Below are 26,105 nucleotides of genomic sequence, written 5' to 3'. Positions count from 1 at the left end.
ATGGTATTTCAAAAATGCAAGAGCTGATAATGACTTATCTGAAAGTTGTGATCTTATTTTTGTACAAAAGTTGGCACACACGAAGAATACTCTTTCAATATCCGTAAATGTGGGCTTAGTTTTTAATAATGCAGCATGAAGCTTTTGTAAGTTTTCTGTACGCTGGCCTGTATTCTTAAAAAGAGTAAATTCAGCTTTTAACCACCTAAAATTGTCCTGTCCAGAAGGCACTATTGGTGATTCATTTTTCTTCAGCAACACATTCAGTTTCTCTTGTAGAGTTAAAATTTTATCTGATGGATTACTGGAAGTTGTTTCAATAATATTAACGTCATGAACACCAAAAAGTCGAGATGCCAACATTCCTGCAAAAGATATTGTATCTCTGGATGTGGTTCTTGTAGAGTTTTTTAGACAGCGTAATCAATTCATGACATTTGTATTCAGGCATTCATTGACTCAAATTCTCAAATTATCCATCAATTTTTTGCTAACTAAAGAAAGTTTCTCAAACATGAATTCTAAAATCATGTCAGTGCTCAACAAAGTTGCATCTTCTCTACTATGATTCTCTATAGCAAGTTTAATGGGTTTCATTGCCTCTAGTAAACTATTCAAGGCATCGAAGTCTACATTATAGGCTAAACTTATATCTGCCTTAAATTTTGATAAAATTTCTCGAATTGCCATCTCTGTCTTTAGCAATGGCTGAAGCATTATTGGTATTGTATTCCGACGAGTTTTTACATCAAGATGAAGTTCAATTTCTTCTCCAAGTAGAGCCTTGACTTTTGATTGAAAAACTTGATTTCGAACACTTGACAGTTTGATGTATTTTATCAGTTTACATGAGTTCTTAAGTAAATTCGTTCATCATTTATAAATTCAAAATTGGTACCTTTATCAAAAGAATCATTTTCATCGTTATCATCATTACAGGGGTTGCTTAAATCTTTAATGTCATTTTTTTTTTCGTATAAAGTGTGTCACATACTCCAAGATGTATACCATGATTAATACAAAATTGACCAATAACAACTAAATTTCGAATATACTTCTTGTTTATAGATGCTCCATCTTGAGTAGATGCAACCAAATCTTTTTCCATCGATATTCCAAACACATTTAGATGTTTCATTATTTCAACCATATCAAGCGTACTGCATGAACCCAAAATTCAAATTAATCCTGTTATATACGTGATATTGTCAGTTTTATCATGAATATTAACTCCAAAATATCTTTGTCCTCTTAAAGTAGTAACCTCATCAACAGTCATGCTAAACTTCACTTTAATGGCTATATTTAATTTTATGGTGTCAATCGTTTTTTTTTTTTGCTTTTTATCAAAATCTTTGTGCAAAAGTTTCGTACATCACTTTCGTTAGCAGGGAATTTAAATCCATCTCAAGCTATGACTTGCAAATGTATTTATTTCTGGTTATAGCTCGAACTGAAATGCCATCCGTAGCCAAAGCAGAAACAATGTTTTGAAGCTTTTTTTGCGCAAAGAAGTCGTCAACAGCTTTTTGTTTCTTCTCACTTGCTCTCTCATCTGTTAGTATGATTGATTCTAAACAAAGCCCGTGCCTTTTTAAGTGATTTTTTAAGGTAGTTGTAAAATTTCCTGAGCATTTTATTATTTTGTTACAACGCTGACACTGTCCTTCCAACTCTTTTGTAATTGAATTATTCCATTTATATCCAGACTGACATTGCTAATAATATGAATAGAAAGTAAGGATATTAAGTAGCCATTTTACCCACCGTTAATAACTAATTCATAACTAGTAACTATGCATTTCTTTTTAAGTCAATATAAATAAGAAACTGGTGCTAGAAGCCCTATTTATAACTCTAAAGAAACTCTTAAGAAACCTCTAAGAAACTTTTAGTACTAGATTACTAAAAAAGAACTATTAAAATAGGAAACTCCTTAGTACTTGCCTGTGTACTTAGTTTTTTTATAAAAAATAATAACTACTATACTAAAGTTGTTTATTAAAGTTACTTATCATCCTATATTTTAAACTATTTATTAAATTGTTATTGAAAAATAAATCAAATTAAGTTACCATTCAAATTGCTTTAATAAACATGTTGTTATATTGTTAATAAAGAAACTTTTCTCTTGGCAATTGTTAATTTTTAAAATATAAATATTTAAACTTTTATCTGAAAGTGTTTGAATAAAAAAATTCAAACATTTTCAGGTTTGAATGAAACTTTATGCAGTTAAAACTCATTATAATATTGAAATAGAATTTAATTGTTATGCGAATGAATAAAAAAAGTTCTAATTTTTAATTTATTGTTGCTTTAATTTCAATTAAAAAAACAGTAAAAAAAGTCATTTAAAAAACAGCTGTTTGCTGTTTTTATTTTATCATAAAAAGCAGCTGTTTCACTGTTACTGTTAAACAATGTTCAGAAACCCTAGAAACAACTCAGCTCAACTAAAAGCAAAATTAAGTAGAAAATAAGGGAAAATATATTCTGAATTTTTGCGGTATAATTTACCTAAACAGTTTTCTGGATTTTTAAAATATGATGATCTATGCTTGTAACAAAAACTGAAGATTTTATGCTGAAACTGAATAGCCATTTGAGATTTCTCTCAAAAATCTAAATAGACCCAATGTATAAAAAACATTCAGAACTACACAAGAAAATTAAAAACACACTAGATTGATTATAAACTAACTTATTTGCATCTAACTTCAGCATTCAAATTAATAGTAACCAACAACAACAACAGTAACAGTAACCAATAGTAACCAACTTGTAAAACTAGTCATTATAGATAGTAGATTTGTTTATTATTTTGATTTGTATATGAAAAAATTCCTTATAAACCAAAGAGCTCTATGAACACAATATCCCCAAATACCTTTAAGTACTCCATTCAAATAATAATTATTTTAATTGGCAAAAGTATACCCCTACAATATTCAAAAATTATGAAGCATGAAAAAGGACTGATCCACTGCAGATTTGGCACACCTGGAAGACAAATGAACTTTTTACTAGTAAATTTGTTAAAAGCTTGTAACGTAATTTTTTTAAAAGCTTGGTAAAGGAAAGAAAAGTGGTGATAATGAACATAAACACCTCTGAATTTTTTTTTTTTTAAATATATTTTGAAATAACATAAAACTTTTCAAATCAAATATTGTAATTTTTTCGTTTATTTTCGTTTTTCAAATATTGTAATATCACTAAATATTTAATTTGAGTATAGGTTTTAACATTGATAAACATTGATGAATTAATTTTGTTGAAAATTATCTTTTTAGGCGAGAAAATGCAGATAATGAATTAATTGCTCGTGAAGTAAAGATCTTGCAAGAAATTGAAAATGCTCTCTCAGTAGAGTTTTTCAAGGATGTTAAAATGCTCTTTCGCCAGAAATCATCTCGAAGAGATACATTTGATTCTAAAAACTTATCTTTCCAAAAAGTTATTTCAAACAATCAGGAGCCAGAAAATTCTTTAAAAACAAGTAGAGTAAATTTTGATAGTGACAGTAATTCTGAAAGAAAATATTTTGACAGGAATAATGATATGAGTGAAAATGATTTGCATAACATTGCGAAAATTCCTCCGAATTCTGTTGGTATGGATTTTGAACTCAATATTGTTGTTGATATCGACTCTGGAAAATGCTCTTTGCATTTAAGTAACCCAATTAAAGATGACGATGTTAGGTATGATTGTTTTTTACATTTACCCAATCATATATATATATATATATATATATATATATATATATATATATATATATATATATATATATATATATTATATATATGATTGTTTTTTACATTTACCCAATCATATATATATATATATATATATATATATATATATATATATATATATATATATATATATATATATATATATTATATATATATGATTGTTTTTTACATTTACCCAATCATATATATATATATATATATATATATATATATATATATATATATATATATATATATATATATATATATATATATATATATATATATATATATATGTATATATATATATATATATATATATATATATATATATATATATATATATGTATATATATGTGTATACATGTGTATATATATGTGTATATATATATGTATATATATGTATATACATATATATATATATATATATATATATATATATATATATGTATATACATATATATATGTATATATATTTATGTATATATTCACATGTATATTGTATATATTTATATGTGAATATATATATATATATATATATATATATATATATAATTAATAAAATAATAAAATTATATCTCAACTTTATTATCTTAATATTATGGAGCAGAAGTTATATAAAAGCTTAAACATTTTTTTTTTTGGTAATTTATTCCAACGACTATAAAGAGATTATGGAAGTAAATTCCATAATCTTTTTTTTTATGGAAGTAAATTCCATAAATGAGTGAAAACTAATGTAAAAACTTTGATTTTAACATTGTTACTGATTCGCAAAGATAAAATATGAGCTTTTTAGCCATTTATTAATTATTTAAATGCTGTAAACAAGTAGACTTTTTACTTTCGAGTAAGATATTTTTGGAATGTGCAGGGAATATTTTTTTCAGATATTTCCGGAAATCATGATATTTTTTTTTACTTCTAGTTTTTCTGGATATCCAAACGTTTTCCATACATATAAGTTTAGGTATTTTTGTAATATACTTCTTTTTTAAGCATTTTTACTCATCACTCATACAAAACTAAGAACTAAAAAGTTTGAAAAAAATTTGAAACAATTCAGGTAAGAGTAAAATTAAGAAGAAAATTTATTGCATAATTTTTCTGGATATTTTACCCAAACAATTTTATGGATTTTTAAAATATGGTCTGGATGATCTATGAATGTAAAATACGAAACACTTTTGTTTTAACTGTTTTTATGATGCTGCTCCGATGCGTTTTATGTGTTTTAGTTTTGTTTTGTTTGGTTGAAAAAGATTTATAAAAAAATAATAAATTATATAATTATATAAGAATTATATAAGAAGCTTAAACTCTACTTTTTAAAAATACATTACAGCAATAGTTGAAAATGACCGGAAAACACAAAAAATTGTCTAAAAACGTAAATTTTTGTTTTTAAGAAATGCAAATCGTTTGGATCTCTCCTTAACTATGCTGAGTTGAGTGTGCCAACCTTTTTCTTGACTAAAGTTCAACATTTTTCAATAGAATTAAAATAAGAAGGTCTACTGATTATCTCTGTACTTTTTTGTGTAAACATTCTTATGCTTTACTTAAATACCAAGACTTTTATAATGTCTCTATAGTATAACTTTAAAATTTGTTTATGAAATTATGACATTTTTATATTGCATTTATTCGTTATTAATTTTATTATTTCATTTATAAAAAAAAAAACTTTCAAAGCACAACTTAAAACATATTGAATAACAAATAATGTTTATATTCAATAAAAACTTAAAAAAAATATAGTTATAAAAATTTTTTTTTTAATTTTATGTTTGTTTTTCAAATGTATTAATTTCCAACAAAGCTGCAAGCCTACCACTATTTAAGTTGAGAATTAAGAGAGAGCAAAGAAAAAAAACTAAATATCAAAAGAATGGTTGACAGAAGACTTGAAATACTGTAAACTGTATGAGTCAAGAAAAAGTGAAGGGATTCGAAAAGAATTTGAAAACATTTTCAGGAAAAAAGTTAGGCTAATAAAAGTTTTTTGAAAGTCCTGTGGGATTCAGTTTTAGTAAATGGAATAAGTAATAATAGCTCACTTTAGCAGCAACCATGGTAGTAGAAAAGAGGAAGAGATGCAACCTTACAACAGTAATACAGAAGCTTGAGCAAAGCAGATCCAATAACATTTACAATGCTTGTCTAAAAGTAAGAGGGTCTCATTTCATACAAAAACAAACAAGATTTTTATAGATGTAGAGAATGAAATCAAGAAAAGAAAATCTTAGCAAATGCTAATTTTACAATAGATTGTATATATGGTTTCCATGGTTTCTATGAGAATTCTGTAGCTAAGGATAATCCAAGAAGATGTATTGTAGGTGATTAAGTAAGACTATTCATTGAGAAGTATCAAAAATATTGGCATAATTATTAGCAGTAAATAGCTAATTTTTGCTTGGGTCATTGTTCATCAGCCACAGCAAGTCCCAAGCTATCATAGAAGAGATGCTCTGTTCTACCCAATCAAAAAGTGATGACTTTTTGTCAAAACTGAAGTATATAGTTGTGTCACCAGCAGGGTTAGAAAGGTATGGTTCAATAATTTGAAAAATATTCTCAGATAGTCTTCTTTGTCTGGCCAGCAATTTCGCGCTCAAGCTTTTTTGTGCTCTCCCATATACATGCAAGAACTTTAGCAAGCTAAAAAAGCGCTTGCTAAAAAATAAAAAGGTTTTTTTAAATTGTAAAAAATTATTTTTTTGTTCATTAATACTTTTAGGAAAAATGATAAAAACACTTTTATGAATTATTTTTTAGGACTTAAATAAAAAGTTTATGTTGCTGTTTTTATCTTGCTGTTTTTATGATCTTATTTAAATTTTAAATGAAACAAATGTTTCATTTGAAATCTAAATAAGATTTTTAGAATTTAAATGAATTTATTTCGTAGTTTTTAATGGAATTATTTTATTTAGAATTTAAATAAATGGTTTTTTTGTCGTTTTTTTTTTGCCATTTTCCTTTTAGTTATTTTAATTTTGAGTAAGGTAACGCAGGGTTACATTGACATATGGGTAACATTGACATGTATTAGATTAAATGTTTTTACCAGTCACTCGTTGATTTTTGTTTAAATTAATTTACTGATGTTGCAGCCAGATGTTAAATAAACAAATATAACTATTTTTATCCACATAGTAGTAAGTAATAACAACACAATATGGAGGGCATAAATAAAACTAATTTCTAGTTTTTTTATTGCTGAAAAACTTTAGTCCAAAGAAAAGTAAAATCATACTATAATATCATTTTTACACGTGTTTTTATGTTGTTGTTTCTAAATACTAAGCATTTAAGATTTTTTTGTGAAATAGAATCAAACAAAGCAAACCCTAAATTAAAGGAGTAATTCTAAAAAAAAAAAAATGTACCAATATATCAAATGTCAACAGCTAAAATCCACACCTAACAATGTTGCATAATATTGGTAAGAGCAAAACATCAAAACCTGAAGATAATGTTAATATTTTTCAAAAAATAATATAATTTTTGTAATTACATTTTCATTGTAATTTTACAACTTTTAAATACTGCTTATTTTAAAACAAAAATGTAGGTTGGTGCTAATATATATTTAATATATAATATAATATATATAAACTTTCTGTTCTTTTGTGATGTCTGTCTAACCAACCTCAAAGTAAGCGTATCTAAATCAGAAGCATTGAGGCTGAACACTCTAGAATTAAATGTTACAGAAATCAAAACTGAGCTCAATAAAATAAAACCACTGTTTAAAAAAATCTCAAGTGATACTAAATCGGAAAAAGATAATTTTTGGTTTAACAGAGAAAGGTTAAATACAGTAAAAACTCACTGATTCTCTCTTAGTTATAGGGAAAATATCTGGTGAAAAAGTTAACAAAGATAACATAGGTATAATCCAAAATATAGTCATTAATAATAATATTTAATTGAAAAATTTATATCATAATAAATCAGGTGATTTTGTCCTAGTATGTAACTCCAAAGAATCTAAAGATAAACTACTGAATTCTCTCAAAGACACAAACAATCAAATAAAAATAAAATCATATAAATTAAACATGCAAAAAGTTATTATCTGTGGTTTACTTAAGGAATATAATGAAAATGAAGTTGTTAATATGCTGCACTCACAAAACAGTTTTATCCAAGAATTTAGAAAGGGGAACAACATCAGAGATCATTTTAAAATAGAAGCTATCAAACTGATAAAAAATAAAACAGCAATGTTTCAAGTGTTTGCGAAAATAAGTAAAATATTATGAGAAGGTTTTCAATGTTATAAAAACAAAGTTAAGCTCAGATTAATTTCTTGCAAAATATATGACAAACTCAATGTTATGCATTGTTTTAACTGTCAAATCTTTAGACTTTTTGCAAAGGAATGCAAGAAACAAGAATCGATATGTGCTAAATGTAGCGAAAAAGGTTAAACTGGTCAGTGCTCTTCAATGGATAAAAAATGTGTTAACTGTGTTTTAGATGGACAAAATGATAATTTTCACTGTGCATTTGATATCAAATGTCCTTCACTTGAGAGAGAAAAAAATGCCCTGAAAGAAACACTTGAAATAAATCATTTAAACGCCAAGTCCAAAAGGATGATAGAATCTACATAAGTTATATATTATGCTCACTATGGAAAGTTCGCTCTCTTTCTAATAAACTTCCAGATGTAATGGAGCATATACTTGACCGGAATCCAGTTTTTATTACCCAAACATGGATGACTTTTGAAAACAATAATACAACAGCAATGATAAAAAATTATGGATATGTTTTTTGGCACAAAATAAGAAAAGAAAGAGATAAAGAAAAAGGTGGAAGGGTAGGATTATGTTAAATCAATCAATTAACCACAAACAACTACCGAATAAACAGTTTCACTTCTTTGAACATGTGTGTGTTAAAATTACTGTAGCCAAAAGATCACTAATTTTAATTTACATTTATAGACTAATATTTGTCTCTCGCATAACATTTCTGGATGCATTCATGGATTTACTTGGAAAAATGTTATCAACAGGTTGCACATACATTATAGCGGTAAATATACACTTAGATACTAAAGAACAATTTAGCAAAAGCTTCAAAGAAATACTAGGTGTACTAAATCTAACACAACAAGTCAAAGAACCAACTCATAAAATGGGACACATACTAGATGTAGTAATTAACAAGTTAGATTAGTTAAATATCAGTAATTATGCTCGCTGTAACAGATTTAGATTTGAGTGATCATTTTCTCATCAATTTTAAAGTAGAACAAAAAATACAAGAAAAAAATATACCATACTATCACATGCATGAATTTAAAAACAGTGGAAATACAGTCTTTTAACAATGAAATATCAAGAAATAAACCAGAAATATCATTAGCTGAAAATATGAAAGACAAAATAACCATATGTAACCAAATAATGAAAAAGAAACAATTTGAAAACAAAAAGAGTAAAAATAGTCGAAACAACTTGGTTTGATGGAGAACAACTTGGTTTGATGGAGAACAACTTGGTTTGATGGAGAACATATGCAACTTAGGCAAAAACAAAGAAAAGCAGAAAAATTGTTTAAGAGAACAAAAAATAAAAATGACAAAAAAGAATATAGACGTCTGGAGAAAAAAAACAACAATAATTGCTAATATAAAAAAAAAGAACATATTTCTCTAACCTATTAAATAAAAACACAAGTAAAAATCTCATTGGTAAACAAGCTGCTAGATAAAACTCAAGAATAGGTACTGCCAACAGCCAATTCAGACAAAGAACTAGCTAACAACTTATATAATTATTTTACTGAAAAAATCAGAATACTCAGGTTTGGTCTTCAAATATCCCAAACAAAAAAAAAACATTTCAGATTATAATGGTCCGTTTTTAAGAAATTTTGATCCAATGACATACAAAGAAATTTACAAAATTACCATGTCATTTGGAGTAAAATGTTCTCCTGATGATCCAATTCCAGCATATCTACCACTGAATAATTTACAAACATTTATACATATATGGGTTGAAATAGTAAACCTATCACTAGAATTAAGCAGCATGGTTTGTCTAAAAAGTGTTACATTACTTTTAATAATATAGAAGTTAGACTGCCACATATACTGAAGACTTCAAAAATTATAGACCAGTTTCTAATTTAGTATTCATTAGCAAGCTAATAGAAGTAGTAGTTTCCAATTGTCTTGACTCCCACATGACAACAAACAATCTTCATATAGAACATCAATATGGATACAAAAAACATCACTCAACTGAAACACTTTTACTTAAGCTTACAAATGATATATTTGAACTCTTTGATAAACATACACCTTCAGTACTAATGTTACTTGATCTAAGACACTATTGATTAGAAAAAACTACTTGGACTCTTAACCAGTGAAATAGGTATAATTAACTCAGCTCACAAGTGGTTCGAATAATTTTTAGTTAACCATACCCCAAAAGTCAAAATTGTTAAACTCATGTTCCACAAACCAAAATGTAAAATATGGAGCACCACAAGGTACAGCCCTGGATCCAAAACTCTTTAACATCTTTATGAGACCACTATACAAATATCTGAACATAATCAATGTTAAAACTTTTGGATACTTAGATGATCATCAAATTCTAAAACCATTCCTTCCTTCATCTCAATATAATGCGCTAGTCCTAGATATAACAAAATATCTTGAATACATCTAAATGGATGAGTGAATTATTCTTATGTATTAACCAATTGAAAATAAAAATATTAATTATTACACCGCCTAGCATTTTAAAAAATATTATTATTAAAGGTACTTTTATTAACAAGGAATGCATTAGATTTGTTGCCTCAGCAAAAAGTTTAGCTGTGATACTTGACAATGAATTACTTTTAAAAACACAAATAGATAAGATTGTTAAAAACTGCTACAATATATTGAGTAAAAACTCCAAAATAAAAAAGTTCTTATCGCAGACTGTAGTCTGTTCAAAGTTGTGCAGCAAGACTAGATTAGAAAATCGTGTAAATGACCAGGAATTTAACAAATTGCATTGGCTGGAAATTAGAGAAAGAATATATCAAGGTCCTTTTAATAATGCACAAATTTATTATTCTGGAAGCACTAATGTCATGCAATTTAATTCACTACTTAATGTCAGAAAGAACTCTAAAATTGAAGGAAACAAAATGCAGCAATCGTTTTGGTAATCGAGCATTATCCCACTATGGTCCTAAACTTTTAAATATACTTCCAAATATCATCTGTGACGAAAAAAACACAATTATTTATAAGAAAAAACTAAAATCTTATTTAATGGTGAATGGTGAACTATTCCATCATTCCATTTAAATTTCAAATTAAAATCACTTGAACATTGATATTAAAAATTTTACTAATATAATAATTTGCTGCACAGCTGAGCAAGTGTTTTGCCAACTTTATCCACTATTCTGGCAAAACACAATAGCTGTGGGTAAACATGTGTTTAATTTATTTATACTAAAAATTTTTTCTCTATTTTGACTTTCAAAATTCCAATGATAATGTTATCCCTTATGATGTAGCTTTAACATTTACAGCATAAAACATACTAGTGTCAATGTTATCTCATGTATGGGGTAATATTGACAGTTGAACCCAAAAAAAAAAATTAATTATCTATTAACAATATTAGATAATAATTAAATTCTTCATCAGTTTATGGCAGCAATATCATTGTTAAACACAGAAATATTGCATACCAAGTTTAGTTTGTCACAGCTATAAAAAACAAATATATTTTTTAAAGATGTGTCAATGTAACCCCACTTTACCTTATAAATAAAATGCTTGTCTTTCTGTTTTTATTTTAATTATTTTGTCTAATATTTTTATAAAACTTTTTTTTGTTTTTTATATACAGTAAAATTGCTTAAGCTTGGTCACTATGTAACTTAGATCATTTAATAATAATAACAAAAATGCATGCATTTTTTAATTTTTTTAAACTTTATTTTGATCCCTAATATTTTTTGTTCCTTCATGCATATAAATCATAAAAAAATAATGTTCATTTAAAATCTAATGAAATAATTCATTTGCAAAACAATAGTTTTGAACTTATGCATACTGTTGAAATCTAAATAAACTAAGTATAAATAAGAATAAAATAAAACTTATTTAATTTTATTCAATATATTAATATTAATAATATTAATAGTAATAATATATTATTATATTAGAATATTAATAATATTCAATATTATTTGGAGTCACCGAGTTAACAATATTTGAATATATATATATATTTTTTGATTTTTAAATATTAAGTACTTTTTTTTTTTTAATTAGTGAAATCTTAAAATGCTATTATTTCGGTCACTTATAGATTACGCAACAACTTGTCACTTAATGATAACAATAACAAGTAGCAGAAATGTTGTGAAACATTTGTGTGAACTAATTACAAAAATTATTTGTATAATTAAAAATGTGAACCAATTATAAAAAATTGAAAATCGTGCATATTATAAAAACTTTAAATAAGCTAACTCTGAAAGTAATGATAAAATTTAGCATTAGTATATTTAAGAGTCTTCTAGTTAAATTTATTTGCTAGTTTTTATAATTTTTGATGTTTATGATATGGAGATATGTTACTGCCATGTGTTATTTGCATGTTAAATTTGTGATATTGTGAAATGTTATTGGGAAGTTAAATTTGTAATATTGCGATTTTTTTTATTGGAATGTATATATAGTGGCCAAAGTTATGAGAAGGTTTGTGATATTGTGAAGTGAAAGTTATGAGAATTTCGATCATATTAGCTGTTCTTATTTGAAAGTTCGATCATATTAGTTGTTCTTATTTGAAAGTTCGGCCATACTAGTTGTTCTTATTTGAAAGTTCGGTCATATTAGCTGTTCTTATTTGAAAGTTCGGTCATGTTAGTTGTTCTTATTTGAAAGTTCGCCCATACTAGTTGTTCTTATTTGAAAGTTCGCCCATACTAGTTGTTCTTATTTAAAAGTTTGGCCATACTAGTTGTTCTTATTTGAAAGTTTGGCCATATTAGCTGTTCTTATTTGAAAGTTCGGACATATTAGCTGTTCTTATTTGAAAGTTCGGCCATATTAGTTGTTCTTATTCGAAAGTTCGGCCATATTAGCTGTTCTTATTTGAAAGTTCGCTCATATTAGCTGTTCTTATATGAAAGTTCGGCCATATTAGCTGTTCTTATTTGAAAGTTCGGACATATTAGCTGTTCTTATTTGAAAGTTCGGCCATATTAGTTGTTCTTATTCGAAAGTTCGGCCATATTAGCTGTTCTTATTTGAAAGTTCGCTCATATTAGCTGTTCTTATATGAAAGTTCGGCCATATTAGCTGTTCTTATTTGAAAGTTCGGCCATATTAGCTGTTCTTATTTGAAAGTTCGATCATATTAGTTGTTCTTATTTGAAAGTTCGATCATATTAGCTGTTCTTATTTGAAAGTTCGGCCATATTAGCTGTTCTTATTTGAAAGTTCGGTCATATTAGCTGTTCTTATTTGAAAGTTCGACCGTATTAGTTGTTCTTATTTGAAAGTTCGGCCATATTAGCTGTTCTTATTTGAAACAAAATATTTAATGCTAGTTTTTATTTTTGTTATTTTACTTTTAAAATATTTTAAAATATAAAATATAAACTAACAATATAGTTGTATGTATAATTCAGAAAAAAAAAATTTTTTTAATGTATACTTATGCCTAAGATATAAATGTTCAAAGCTTAAGTTACCGAACTTAAGCGATTTTATGGTATTGCTGTTTTTATTTTAATTATTTTATCAAGAATTTAAATAAAATGTTCCTTTTGCTTGGTTTTTTTTTTAATTATGTCATTTAAACTTTATTCAAAGCATTCTTTTTCGCTGTTTTAATCTTTATTCAAATAGTAAATAAAGATGAATTTTTTAAAGTTGCGTGCGCCAGCCTAAAAAAGACCATCCAGCCAGCGCTTTTTAGTACGTAGGCATTAAATTTTAAACAGAGAAGACTGCAGATACACAATGTGAAGCAAGCTTATGGAGAAGACTAGCATGCCATACTTTATTGAAAGCCTTTGGTATGTCAAGAGTAATAGCCCTTGTCTCACTGCTTCTAATTCATGATTTCTGGCAACCTTTTTGTTTAACAAATAGTTCTTATTAATTATTATAACAAAAAGGATAAGGATATCCATCAAAAGAATAAGAGTATCAAAATCTTTTTTGATTATTAGAGAGTTATTAGACTCAAGATGAGAGAAGTTTGTTAATCAAAGGTTCATAGATTTTCCTAATAATTGAATGGGCAATAGTTTTGAATTGATTAGGAGAACTGCAAGGGTTAAACATCTGCATATCTTGCTATGTAATCTAGTCTTTGACAATTTTAAAGGTTAAAAAAAAAATTAATGCACTCTTTGCTAATTCTGTGACAATGCCAGGTCTCTATTTTATATCAATAGTAGAAAAACAAATTATGAAAGTTGAAAATAATTATGTATTTAGATATATTTGAATTTATACAAGATGTAATTCTTGCATAAATTCAATATGCTCCCATATAATGGTATATTAAAAAAAGTCATAACAAAAAAAAAATAGTATTAAATTTGTTTTCTTTTAATTTAAGGGTAACTGAAAATGTATCTATGGTTGATATTCTTCATAAGCCTCCATTGGTTAAAGCAGATTCTTTTAATGTCAAGTTTCGGTCAAATCAATCTCCTGCATCTGTTCTTTCTTCGCATGCTGATGAGAGTCTGGTTCTTCTTATTCCTGGTGTAAATGCTCGTGTACATTACTTATCTTCCAACTTTAGAGAAGCAGCATTTGCAGATGGTTCTGATGCTGACTCAAACTGTTCATCAAAAAAGTATGCAAATAAAATTGGAAGTTTAAGCTCTGTTTTATCTATTCAGTCATTACCCAAAGAAATGATTTTAAGACCATCTTTACTTGATTTCATTGAAAAAGCTTTAGAACCAATAATGAATGATATGCAAGGTTTTGGTGATGAAATTATTCCTGCTACGATATCTGGATCTACAATATCATCATCTGGATCTGGTTTATATTCTTTTCCTGTCAATGTTGTTGTAATAGTTCGTATTGATCCATCTGATATTCGGTTTAGCTGTTTACCAACTTCAAAAGTTGAATGTTTGTTGCGTATACCTTCATTAAATTTTGCAATAACCTCTTCTCCACCACTTTGCACAGTTCCATACTCTAGCTCACCTAAAAAACAAAGTAAATTTAATAAAAAAATTTCTACTAGTTCATTTACATCTGAAGAAGACTCAATATCAAACACCTTTAGCTGTACAGCTTGTCTATCTCGTTTCTCGTTTTGCATTTTTCATCCTTATGGTAAGCAGTATCCAGTTTTAACAGATTCTCAATCACAAAATTTTACTTCAGATAATAGTAGACCTATATCTGGTCGAAAAGATTCTCTGAGTTTAAATGTTGAATTTATAAAGTTTAATTTGTCAAGAAAGCGAATTAAGTTGCATACGGATGTAAAGGAATTTGAGAATCGTACTGCTGTTAAAGTATCAGGTGCATTTAATTATTCTTGTAATCATTTTATTGTCGGAGCATTGTTTATGGCTAAAGTATTTTAATTTAATCCTGTTTTTTGTTTGATTTTAGTTATTTGTGACATTGGTTCAGCTGCTTTTAATTGTGATATGCGACGTACACACGAAATTTTAGATGTTCCCAAGGCCTGGTATAAACATAATCTAATGCGAAGAATGTTTTTGGGAAAAGAAGGAACATATGCTTCTTCAATGACACGAGAAGGCAAGTTGTTATCATCAGCTAACAAGACAGGAAATAGTATTCCCAATAGTTTTAGCAAATCAAGATCAAATCAATTGAGCATTAACAGTCCAATTAAAAGTGGTAAGTTACTTTGATGTATATATGTACATATATATATATATATATATATATATATATATATATATATATATATATATATATATATATATATATATACATATATATATATATTTATATATATTTATATATATATATATACACACAAACATATAAGTGAACTTTTATTTTAAAGCAATGAAAATAGATTTGTTTATCCTTTAAAAAAGTTATCCCCAAAACCTAATTTACTTCAGCCATCGGGATTAGGAAAAATAAATTTTTTACTGACCAAAAAATTGCCAACTTTTAGTGATTAAATCAATTGAGCATTAACAGTCCAATTAAAAAGTGGTGAGTTACTTTGATGTATATATATGTACATACATATATATATATATATATATATATATATATATATATATATATATATATATATATATATATAATATATATATATATATATATACACACAAATTAGTAGAAAATTTCTGATGAATCTTTGTTGATGAAACACAGTGTAAAATGAAAAATAATTTTTTGTTAAGTGATTTTCTACTTATATATATATATATATATATATATATATATATATATATATATATATATATATATATATATATATATATATATATATATATATATATATATATATACACACAAACATATAAGTGAACTTTTATTTTAAAGCAATGAAAATAGATTTGTTTATCCTTTAAAAAAGTTATCCCCAAAACCTAATTTACTTCAGCCATCGGGATTAGGAAAAATAAATTTTTTACTGACCAAAAAATTGCCAACTTTTAGTGATTAAATCAATTGAGCATTAACAGTCCAATTAAAAAGTGGTGAGTTACTTTGATGTATATATATGTACATACATATATATATATATATATATATATATATATATATATATATATATATATATATATATATATATATATATATATATATATATATACACACAAATTAGTAGAAAATTTCTGATGAATCTTTGTTGATGAAACACAGTGTAAAATGAAAAATAATTTTTTGTTAAGTGATTTTCTACTTATATATATATATATATATATATATATATATATATATATATATATATATATATATATATATATATATATATATATATATATATATATATATATATATATATATATATATATATATATATATGTATATATAAGTAGAAAATCACTTAACAAAAAATTATTTTTCATTTTACACTGTGTTTCATCAACAAAGATTCATCAGAAATTTTCTACTAATTTGTGTATATATATATATATATATATATATATATATATATATATAAATTAGTAGAAAATCGCTTAACAAATTTTTTTTTCATTTAACATTTAGATAAAAAAAAATTTGTTAAGTGATTTTCTACTAATTTATAATTGCTTTGTTCTTTAAGAACATTAAGCACTCTATTTTGAAGAATACATTTTAAAGTTGTTTATATATATATATATATATATATATATATATAATATATATATATATATATATATATATATATATATATATATATATATATATATATATATATATATATATATATATATATTAGTAATGTACTGGGTACCTGGTTCAGAGCTGGGGACCCAGTAATTCTGCTATTTTTTTGGGTATTTGGAATTGGCCATTTTGTTGCAGTACTCGGCACCAGATATCTTAAAAGAAATTTTAACCTAAATTAACCTTAAGTGCTGTAACTATATGTTTTAGTCGTACTTTGATTATTTTATTGAAAATTAAAAAAATAAAGTTATCATTTTTGTTTTTATTTCAACAACTTTATTTAGAATTTAAATACATCGTCTGTTTTGCTGTTTTTATTTTCATTATTTTATTTAAAATTTAAATAACTGATTGCTTTGCCATTTTTAATTTATTTAAAAAAGCAAATAAAATCAAGTTTTAAAATTCCGAAGTCGGAAGAAAATTATGACCTAAGATACTGTCAGGTCGGCATTGCAGAATGCAGACCTGACAGTATCTTAGTACCTGATGGTCCGAGGGCTGATTTACTTACTATTCCATATATCAAATGAAATATTTTGCTATAAAATTACATAGACTTGGATTTCAAAAGAAATTTTTTTTAGTACCACGAGGTCACCGCCGAGCAAAAAGTGCTGTGTTTCTTGAAAATTTAATAGGAAGTCCATTTCCATCTCATCGAAACACATCTTCTAAATCTCATAATGAATCTTCTACATTGGATTCTTACAAAGGTTTCTTTTTTGTTACTGATTATTGCTGATTTTTTAAGTTACTATTTTATAAGTTACTGGGTTTTATCACCTTAGAAAAAAATGAAGTGAAAACCCGCATGTTATCCAATAGTTCAGAGACATGCAGTGAATGGGAGACGAATTTGGTATTAACATTCAATGTCTCTCATGTAGATGTGTCTACTAATACAGGAAATGTCATGGGTCAAGTGGTGTAAGTTTTTTTGTGTGTGTTTTTGTGTTACACAAAGCTTTATTTTGTATTACCTAATGTTTCATTCTGTGTTATCTAAAGTTTCATTTTGTGTTACCTAAAGTTTTGTGTTAAAATTATTTCAGCATTTGGTATTCTGAAAATTGGTGTCAAAGTTTGAAAAGTTTTTTTGTATATTTTAAATAAATTTTGAACGCTTAGATATTAAAAAACACTCAGAAGCAAATATTTTTGAGTATCTTTTAAAGCACTTATAAGTTTAAAAGGTTTTTTTCCTTTTTATAAATGTTTCCTTTATATAAATATATATATATATATATATATATATATATATATATATATATATATATATATATATATATATATATATATATATATATATATATATATATATATATATCTGTGTGTGTGTGTGTGTGTGTGTGTGTGTGTGTGTGTGTGTGTGTGTGTATATATAGAAAGATCACACCTGTCCAAAATTGGTAGAAACTACTTTGAAGCCCTCCAGAAAAACCCTTTTGAGGGATGATTTTTGTAATATTTCTGAAAAATGTAAAATTTGAAATCATCTGTAACCGTCCTTGGAAGAAAATTTGATTTGAAAATTACATCCTACACAATAGAGAGAAAATGAGAGCATTCTGTTTTTTTTGATTTTCTAGAACATTCAAATTTGAAAGTTTATATTTAAACATAAATATTATCATATGTGTACATAACTAGATTAAAACATAAGGTAAAGAGCTAAAAAACTTTGTGACTTTATTTTCATAAAGTGATGTGTTCTTTAGTAAATATTAGTTTTTAAATTCTACATTGCAAAGCATTCTTAACAACACATGAAACCACAATCATGTCCATAATATTGATAGGAATAAAAAGAAGTATTCTGTGTGTTCTAAGAAGGAAGAAAGTTTTAAATTACTCATTCCTAAAAAAAAAAAATCTTAGTTTACTGGCAGAATAAAAAAATAGTTTTTACTCCCAATTTAGATATTCTTGCTGTTGTAGTCCACGAGACAAGTTTGCAGCCACTTTCCATATTCTGGATGGTCTACTGACCTCTTGTATCTGCTCCAATGAGACTTGAAGCTGTGGTGAAGAGCTTCAGTGGCCTGCTCACTATATTTTCCAAGGGAGTCTTGATTCTTTTCTATTAAGTGTTTGATGTGGTAAAACACTGCATGGACTTTTGGAGTAACACTTACTCTGTCAAGAGCCAGATAGGAGGCTTGGAATGATGATAGTTTTTCATAATAGTCAGGTTCCAGGGTCATTCTAAAGCAGACAGACACCACTGCATCAAATTTTCTCAGTGCATCAACAATGCCAAAAATGTTGAACGCACAGTCTTCTTCTGCAAGCCTTTGAAGGATATCTACATTTTTGAGGAGTTTTCTACACTCATTTCCTGCAAACTGACCACCATGGAAAGGCTGAGGTTTGAAGTGAAGAGCCTTGGGCCACTCATCAGCTTTCAACCACTCTTCCTTCAATGCTCTGAACAGATGGTTGACTACTCCAAGTAAGAGTTCCATTGGTGGAATGAAGTCCAAGACTAGGACATTATCAGGCAAGCTTAAAAGAGGCTCATGGACAACATTCTTAAAATCTTTGGCTCTTTTGTAGTCCTGACCATTGTCCTGGAATGCTTTGAAGCATTTTCTCAATGAACCAAATGTTTGAGGACTTCCACATGCAGACAAATCCTTTGAGTCAACTTCACACCAAGTGCATGGGTGAGAGCTTGAATGGGACTGCAAACCACAGATAATATTGGCTAACTTCAAATCACATGAGATGAGGAAATGGGCAACCTCAGGATGAATAAGATTCAAAATTTTTCTTACATTGTTGTAGTTTTCTGGAACTTCTTCTGCTACAGCAACAAAAAGTTGATGCTTCACTCCACTTTCTTTAGCTACTTGTGATGTCAAGGTTTCTCTCAATAAACTTTGTTTTAAAGTTGGGTTCCACAACGTGACTTTTGGTGACTTGGTTTATGGTAGACACCAATTTATTCATTGAGGAATCGGACAAACCAGTATTGACTTGGACATTCACCAGATCTTCTGCTGTCAGTTGTGAGGTGTCTCCAAAAAGTTTTTTGGCACTTGATGGTCCTAAAATAAAGTTGAAAACATTTATATATAGTTGTATTTGTTTGCTACAAGTAAAATAGACACTTAAAGTATAATGATATTATGATGGATAAACAAACATAAGTAGTAAAAAGCATTTGACTATCTAATTAACAAATTTTGATCTTTGTCTAGGTGCTAGTCTAAATGTGTAAGAAAATATGCATTTACTGATTTGACACTACACTAAACCTGGATAATTATTTGATGTTTGATTCAACTAAACTCAGCTGTAAGTTAAGTTTGGTGTACTTTATCATGCAACAAAATAAATTTTGTACTTATTCAAACATTGCCCTATCTCAAATTTAAGGGCACATTAAACACTAACTAATCTTTTATTTTGTTATAAGAGATAACTAACAAACATATCTTTTTTTACAAGGGGCTTTTTGATAACGTGTCTGTGATTTCTTAAAATAGTAAACTAAGGATAAGAATGCTTAGTCTTAAAGCTTGTACATAACACAATAGTAATTTTAGCATAAATTTATGTACCTTTTGTGAGACACAATAGGCGGCCACTGCTGCTTTGTGCAAGTTTGACAGTTCCATGTGGAGATGCTTCTTTGACAGTAACAACTGAAGCTGCAATTTGTTCACTGACAAGAGAATCCTTCATTGCTAGTTTTCTCATGTTTTCACGAAATGAGAAGTCAGAGCAGTTATGTGATATTCTTTTTCCAAGAATTGACAAGCACTCTGAACATCTTTTTTGGTTTGAAGAAGACTGTGAATGTTCAGAGGAAGTCTCCAGTGGGTATTTTTCATAAGACTTCAAATGTCCTATTTGACAAATCAGACAGTCACAGTCCTGTTCCCGAGTTGAAGGTCTGACTTTTATAGTTTCAAATTGAAACATAAGAGGAAGTGAAACATTCTCACCATTTTTCTTCTTTCCAAGAGCAATCCTGCATGTGTCACAAATCCCTTTTGGAACTCTAGAGTCTGATATGTCAAGTTTCATTTGGAGCACAGTTTCAATTGTATTGATCAATTGATTGTTCAACTCTCTTGTACATTTTCTCAAGCAAAAGATACAAACTGTTTTTCTACAGTCTTCATGAGTTTTCTTTGAGTTTGGCATTTTTCTGAGACTTTTAACAAAATTTTGCTCAATAAAGGTCTAATTCTAAAGGTAAAGTATCAGAGAATTTGCTATTTCCCGAAAAAAAATTTGTTGACTTTTAAATATTTTATATTCCAGGAAAGCTAAAATTATTGCAAAAAAAATTGTTATTTGAGTATTTATTTCAGTATTTGATTGCTATTTTATCCTAAAGTGCTGCAAAAATGTAAATGAGATATTAAACCATTGTTTTAAATTATCTTAAAACAGAGAAATTCTTCAAATCAAATTTTCTTCCACGGACGGTTACTGATGATTTCAAATTTTACATTTTTGTGATCAGGAATAATACCAAAATCATCCCTCCGAAGGGTTTTTCTGGAGGGCTTTAAAGTAGTTTCTACCAATTTTGGACAGGTGTGAGTTAGATAGTAGAATTAAATATAGAAAAAATATACATAACAATTAGAAATAAACTACATGACAATTGAGAATTATGTACAATGTGCAAACATCTAATGTTGCATAAAGATATAAAATCATTCAAGAGATGCTGATGTAAGAGATTAGCATCTTGTTATACATATATATATATATATATATATATATATATATATATATATATATATATATATATATATATATATAAATATATATATATATATATATACATACATATACATATACACATATATATATATACACACACACATGTATATATACATACACACACATACATATACATATACACATATATATATATACACACACACATATATATATACATACACACACACACACACACACACACACACACACACACACACACACATATAGAGTCAATTTAAAAAACAAATTCGAACAAGTACTAAGAAACATTGGATATCCAGTATCCTAAAATATGTGATGAAAAAAAATCAAAGCAAAAAAATTGTAAATTAACATCATATGGTTCATTCCTCCATTTTACAAAAATGTCTCCATAAATATTGCTAAATCTTTTTTAAGATTATTATTAGACCAAAACTTTCCTAAAACCCTAAAATTATACAAATCTTCAGCTAAAACACTGTAAAAAACTTTAGTTGTACTAAAGTTTTTTACATTCATATATAATGTTTAGTACAGTGTACTAAACATTATATACAAATGTATCACAACAGCTAAAAGCCAAATTTATTTATATATGTATATATATATATATATATATATATATATATATATATATATATATATATATATATGTATATATATATATATATATGTATATATATATATATATATATATATATATATATATATATATATATATATATATATATATATATATATATATATATATATATATATGTATATATATGTATATATATATATAAATGAGGTCAGCAATAGTTTGCCAACCTCAATCTTTTAAAGGTTGGCAAAAAAAAAAAAAAATAGATACAATGGTCTTACCATAAGACATAGGAATGAGGTTAGCAATTTTTTTCCGATCTCAAACACTTTAAGGTTGGCAGTTATGTCAGCATTGCCAAATACCGACCCTAATTCTGAGGACTGTATATATATATATATATATATATATATATATATATATATATATATATATATATATATATATATATATATATATATATATATATATATATATATATATATATATATATATATATATATATATATATATATATATATATATATATATATATATATATATATATACATATATATATATATATATATATATATATATATATATATATATATATATATACATATATATATATATATATATATATATATATATATATATATATATATATATATATATACATATATATATATATATATATATATATATATATATATATATATACATATATATATATATATATATATATATATATATATATATATATACATATATATATATATATATATATATATATATATATATATATATATATATATACATATATATATATATATATATATATATATATATATATATATATATATATATACATATACATATATATATATATATTTATATATATATATATATTTATATATATATATATATACTACTGTGATCAAAAAGTAAGGTGAATTTTTTTATAAAATGAAAAATCTTTATTTATTCTTCCAAATCTGTATCGTCCCCCTCAAAATAATCCCCCCCGGCCCAAATGCACTTTTGGCAACGTTTTTTCCAGTCTTCGAAGCATGCCGAAAAGTCCTCGGTAGGGATAGCGATGGTTGTGGAGCAACATGGGTAGAGTTTTTGGCGAAAAACTCACGAAGAACCAGTGCTGTGTGCGAAGGCGCATTATCGTGGTGCAAAATCCAAGAGTTATTGGCCCATAATTCCGGTCTCTTTTTGCGAATAGCTTCACGCAAACGTCGCATAACGCTTAAATAATATTCCTTGTTGACAGTTTGGCCAGTTGGAAGGAATTCGTAGTGCACGACACCACAATAATCAAAGAAAACAGTCAACATGACCTTGATTTTTGACCGACTTTGACATGGTTGCTTCGGTCTCGGCTCGCCTTTTTCACGGTATTCACTCGATTGGTCAGTTGTTTCAGGGTCGTATGCATAGACCCAAGTCTCATCGCCAGTAATAATTTGTTTGTAGACGTCTTGATAGTCAGAAAGCATTGCTTCACACGTTTTAACGCGACGCTCTTTTTCAAAGAAATTGAGAAATTTCGGCACCAAACGTGATTTGAGTCTTCTGAGGCCCAAATGATCCTTCAAAATTGCTTGCACCAACCCAAATGATATTCCAACCATGTCAACAAGGTCTTGAATGGTTAACCGACGATTTGCAAGCACCAATTCTTTGATTTTGTTGATGTGGCGATCATCAATGGAAGTCGATGGTCGTCCGGAGCGTTCCAAGTCATCAACATGCTCTCGGTCTTCTTTGAAGTCTTTGTACCACTTGTAAACATTTTTTTGAGACATAGTCTCTTCACCGAAGGCCTTTTGCAACATTCGATACGTTTCAGCAGCAGAAATATCATTCCGCAAACAAAATTTAATAGCACTTCTTTGCTCAACAAAATTAGACATCGTGAAAATCGCTGAATGCACTTTTGGTACTTCAGAAACAAGCGTAAACAAAAAAAAATAATTATGAGTTTGACATGTAATTTGGCGCAAATGTTAATGACATTCCTACCAACTTAAAAATAAAAAAGATTGGACGATTCGAAAAAGGCGGGAAGTTTAAATTAAAAATTCACCTTACTTTTTGATCACAGTAGTATATATATATATATATATATATATATATATATATATATATATATATATATATATATATATATATATATATATATATATATATATATATATATATAGCCCTTGGAATTTGGGTTGACAAAAAATTTTACAAAAAATAAATACAATAGAGTACTATCCAATGTCTGTTTTGCTGACATTGATATTTTTTTTGAGTTTTATTTTCATGGTGACATTTAAGCTTCTTTTTTAAATTAAACTATGATGTCATAATATGATATTTTCATCAACATTTTTTGTATATATTTTTTTGTAAAGTATTAACAAAAACTATTAAAGATATCAACCTTAACTATTAAACAATTATTATCCATGGTCTTAAACATATATACAAAGTTGTTTTGTTTAACAAATTGTTTCAAAATTTATTTTACTACTTGTCTAATGATTGTGATAACACATGAAACTTTGAGTAACACATGAAACTTTGAGTAACAATATTATGTTATAACTATTTAGCTATATCCTGGCACTGCACAGGTATAAAATATATGTATATATATCTGTGTGTGTATATATATTTATATATGTATATAGATTTATATAGATATATATAGATATATACATTATGTATTTACATTTAATTATTAGCTGGAACACAAGTGATTTACGCCTGAATGTCGGTATTCTTGTTAACAACATGGGTCTGAAAACAAATACTGCAGAACTCTTGATGAGACAGAGCTCATTTAATACACATGGTGGGGTTATTGGAGGGTCAATAGAAGTGCAAGATATTAATGCAATTGGTAACTAATGGTTTTTAGCAACTATTGATTGCATCTGTTGTTAAATTGTATTACTATTCTTTTGTTTTTAAAATATTTAAATATATGTTTTTAGGAAAATTTTCAGAAAACATCAAAGATATTGTCTCCCATAAAGCAAGTTTGATAATGAAATCTGCTGAAATTCGTTTGGATTATATGGGTTCTTGTATTATAATGACTTCATTGTCACTTTTTAAACTAAAGTTAGACGATGAATGGCCATTCAAGTTAATAGGTTCTCCTGACTCTGGAGGTTTGCTATATTTCTTTTAAATTAAAGTTTTTACAGTTTCCATTATGTTTACTAAGAACTGTATGAAGTTCGCATGGTTCCTAGTACTCAAGCCCTGTCTTGTTTTATTAAACCTTAGTTTTTATGTTACAGCTTTTATCTTATAGTTTTAATAGTTATAAGATTGAATATTTATTCACCTTACTAATGCATATTAAAAATAATTTTACTTATTTTTTTAACTTACTTAGAAATAAAAATGTTTGTGAAGTGTGAAGTTAGTTGGGATGAGTTACAAGTTATTATGTCACGTTCAACAGCTTCAGATTTAACAAAACTGCTTACGAAACTTGAAGAGTTTTTCAATCAACAACACCAAAGCAGTGTGAAATTACTCTATTCTTTACACAAATTTGATAACTCAATATCACAGTTGAGAATGTCCATTGGAGATGCACCAGAAAAAGATGCTAAGAGAGGTAGCTTGTAGGTTTTTT

General features: G+C 26.8%; 1 protein-coding gene across 1 annotated transcript in view; it reads left to right on the top strand.

Moving 5' to 3' along the window:
* Positions 1–26,105, top strand: part of LOC100203214 (bridge-like lipid transfer protein family member 1) — a 120,697-nt gene that overhangs the window by 91,830 nt on the left and 2,762 nt on the right. Inside the window, exons 49-56 of the mRNA XM_065813543.1 lie at positions 3,297–3,707; positions 14,372–15,303; positions 15,397–15,651; positions 17,742–17,870; positions 17,946–18,084; positions 25,198–25,355; positions 25,450–25,629; positions 25,860–26,087. Of these exons, the coding sequence (XP_065669615.1) occupies positions 3,297–3,707; positions 14,372–15,303; positions 15,397–15,651; positions 17,742–17,870; positions 17,946–18,084; positions 25,198–25,355; positions 25,450–25,629; positions 25,860–26,087 (2,432 nt within the window). The remainder of the gene's footprint in view (positions 1–3,296; positions 3,708–14,371; positions 15,304–15,396; positions 15,652–17,741; positions 17,871–17,945; positions 18,085–25,197; positions 25,356–25,449; positions 25,630–25,859; positions 26,088–26,105) is intronic.

The sequence above is a fragment of the Hydra vulgaris genome, chromosome 12 (assembly GCF_038396675.1).
Source record: "Hydra vulgaris chromosome 12, alternate assembly HydraT2T_AEP".
Taxonomy (NCBI): Eukaryota; Metazoa; Cnidaria; class Hydrozoa; order Anthoathecata; family Hydridae; genus Hydra; species Hydra vulgaris.
This window is presented reverse-complemented; position numbering and strand designations above follow the sequence as displayed.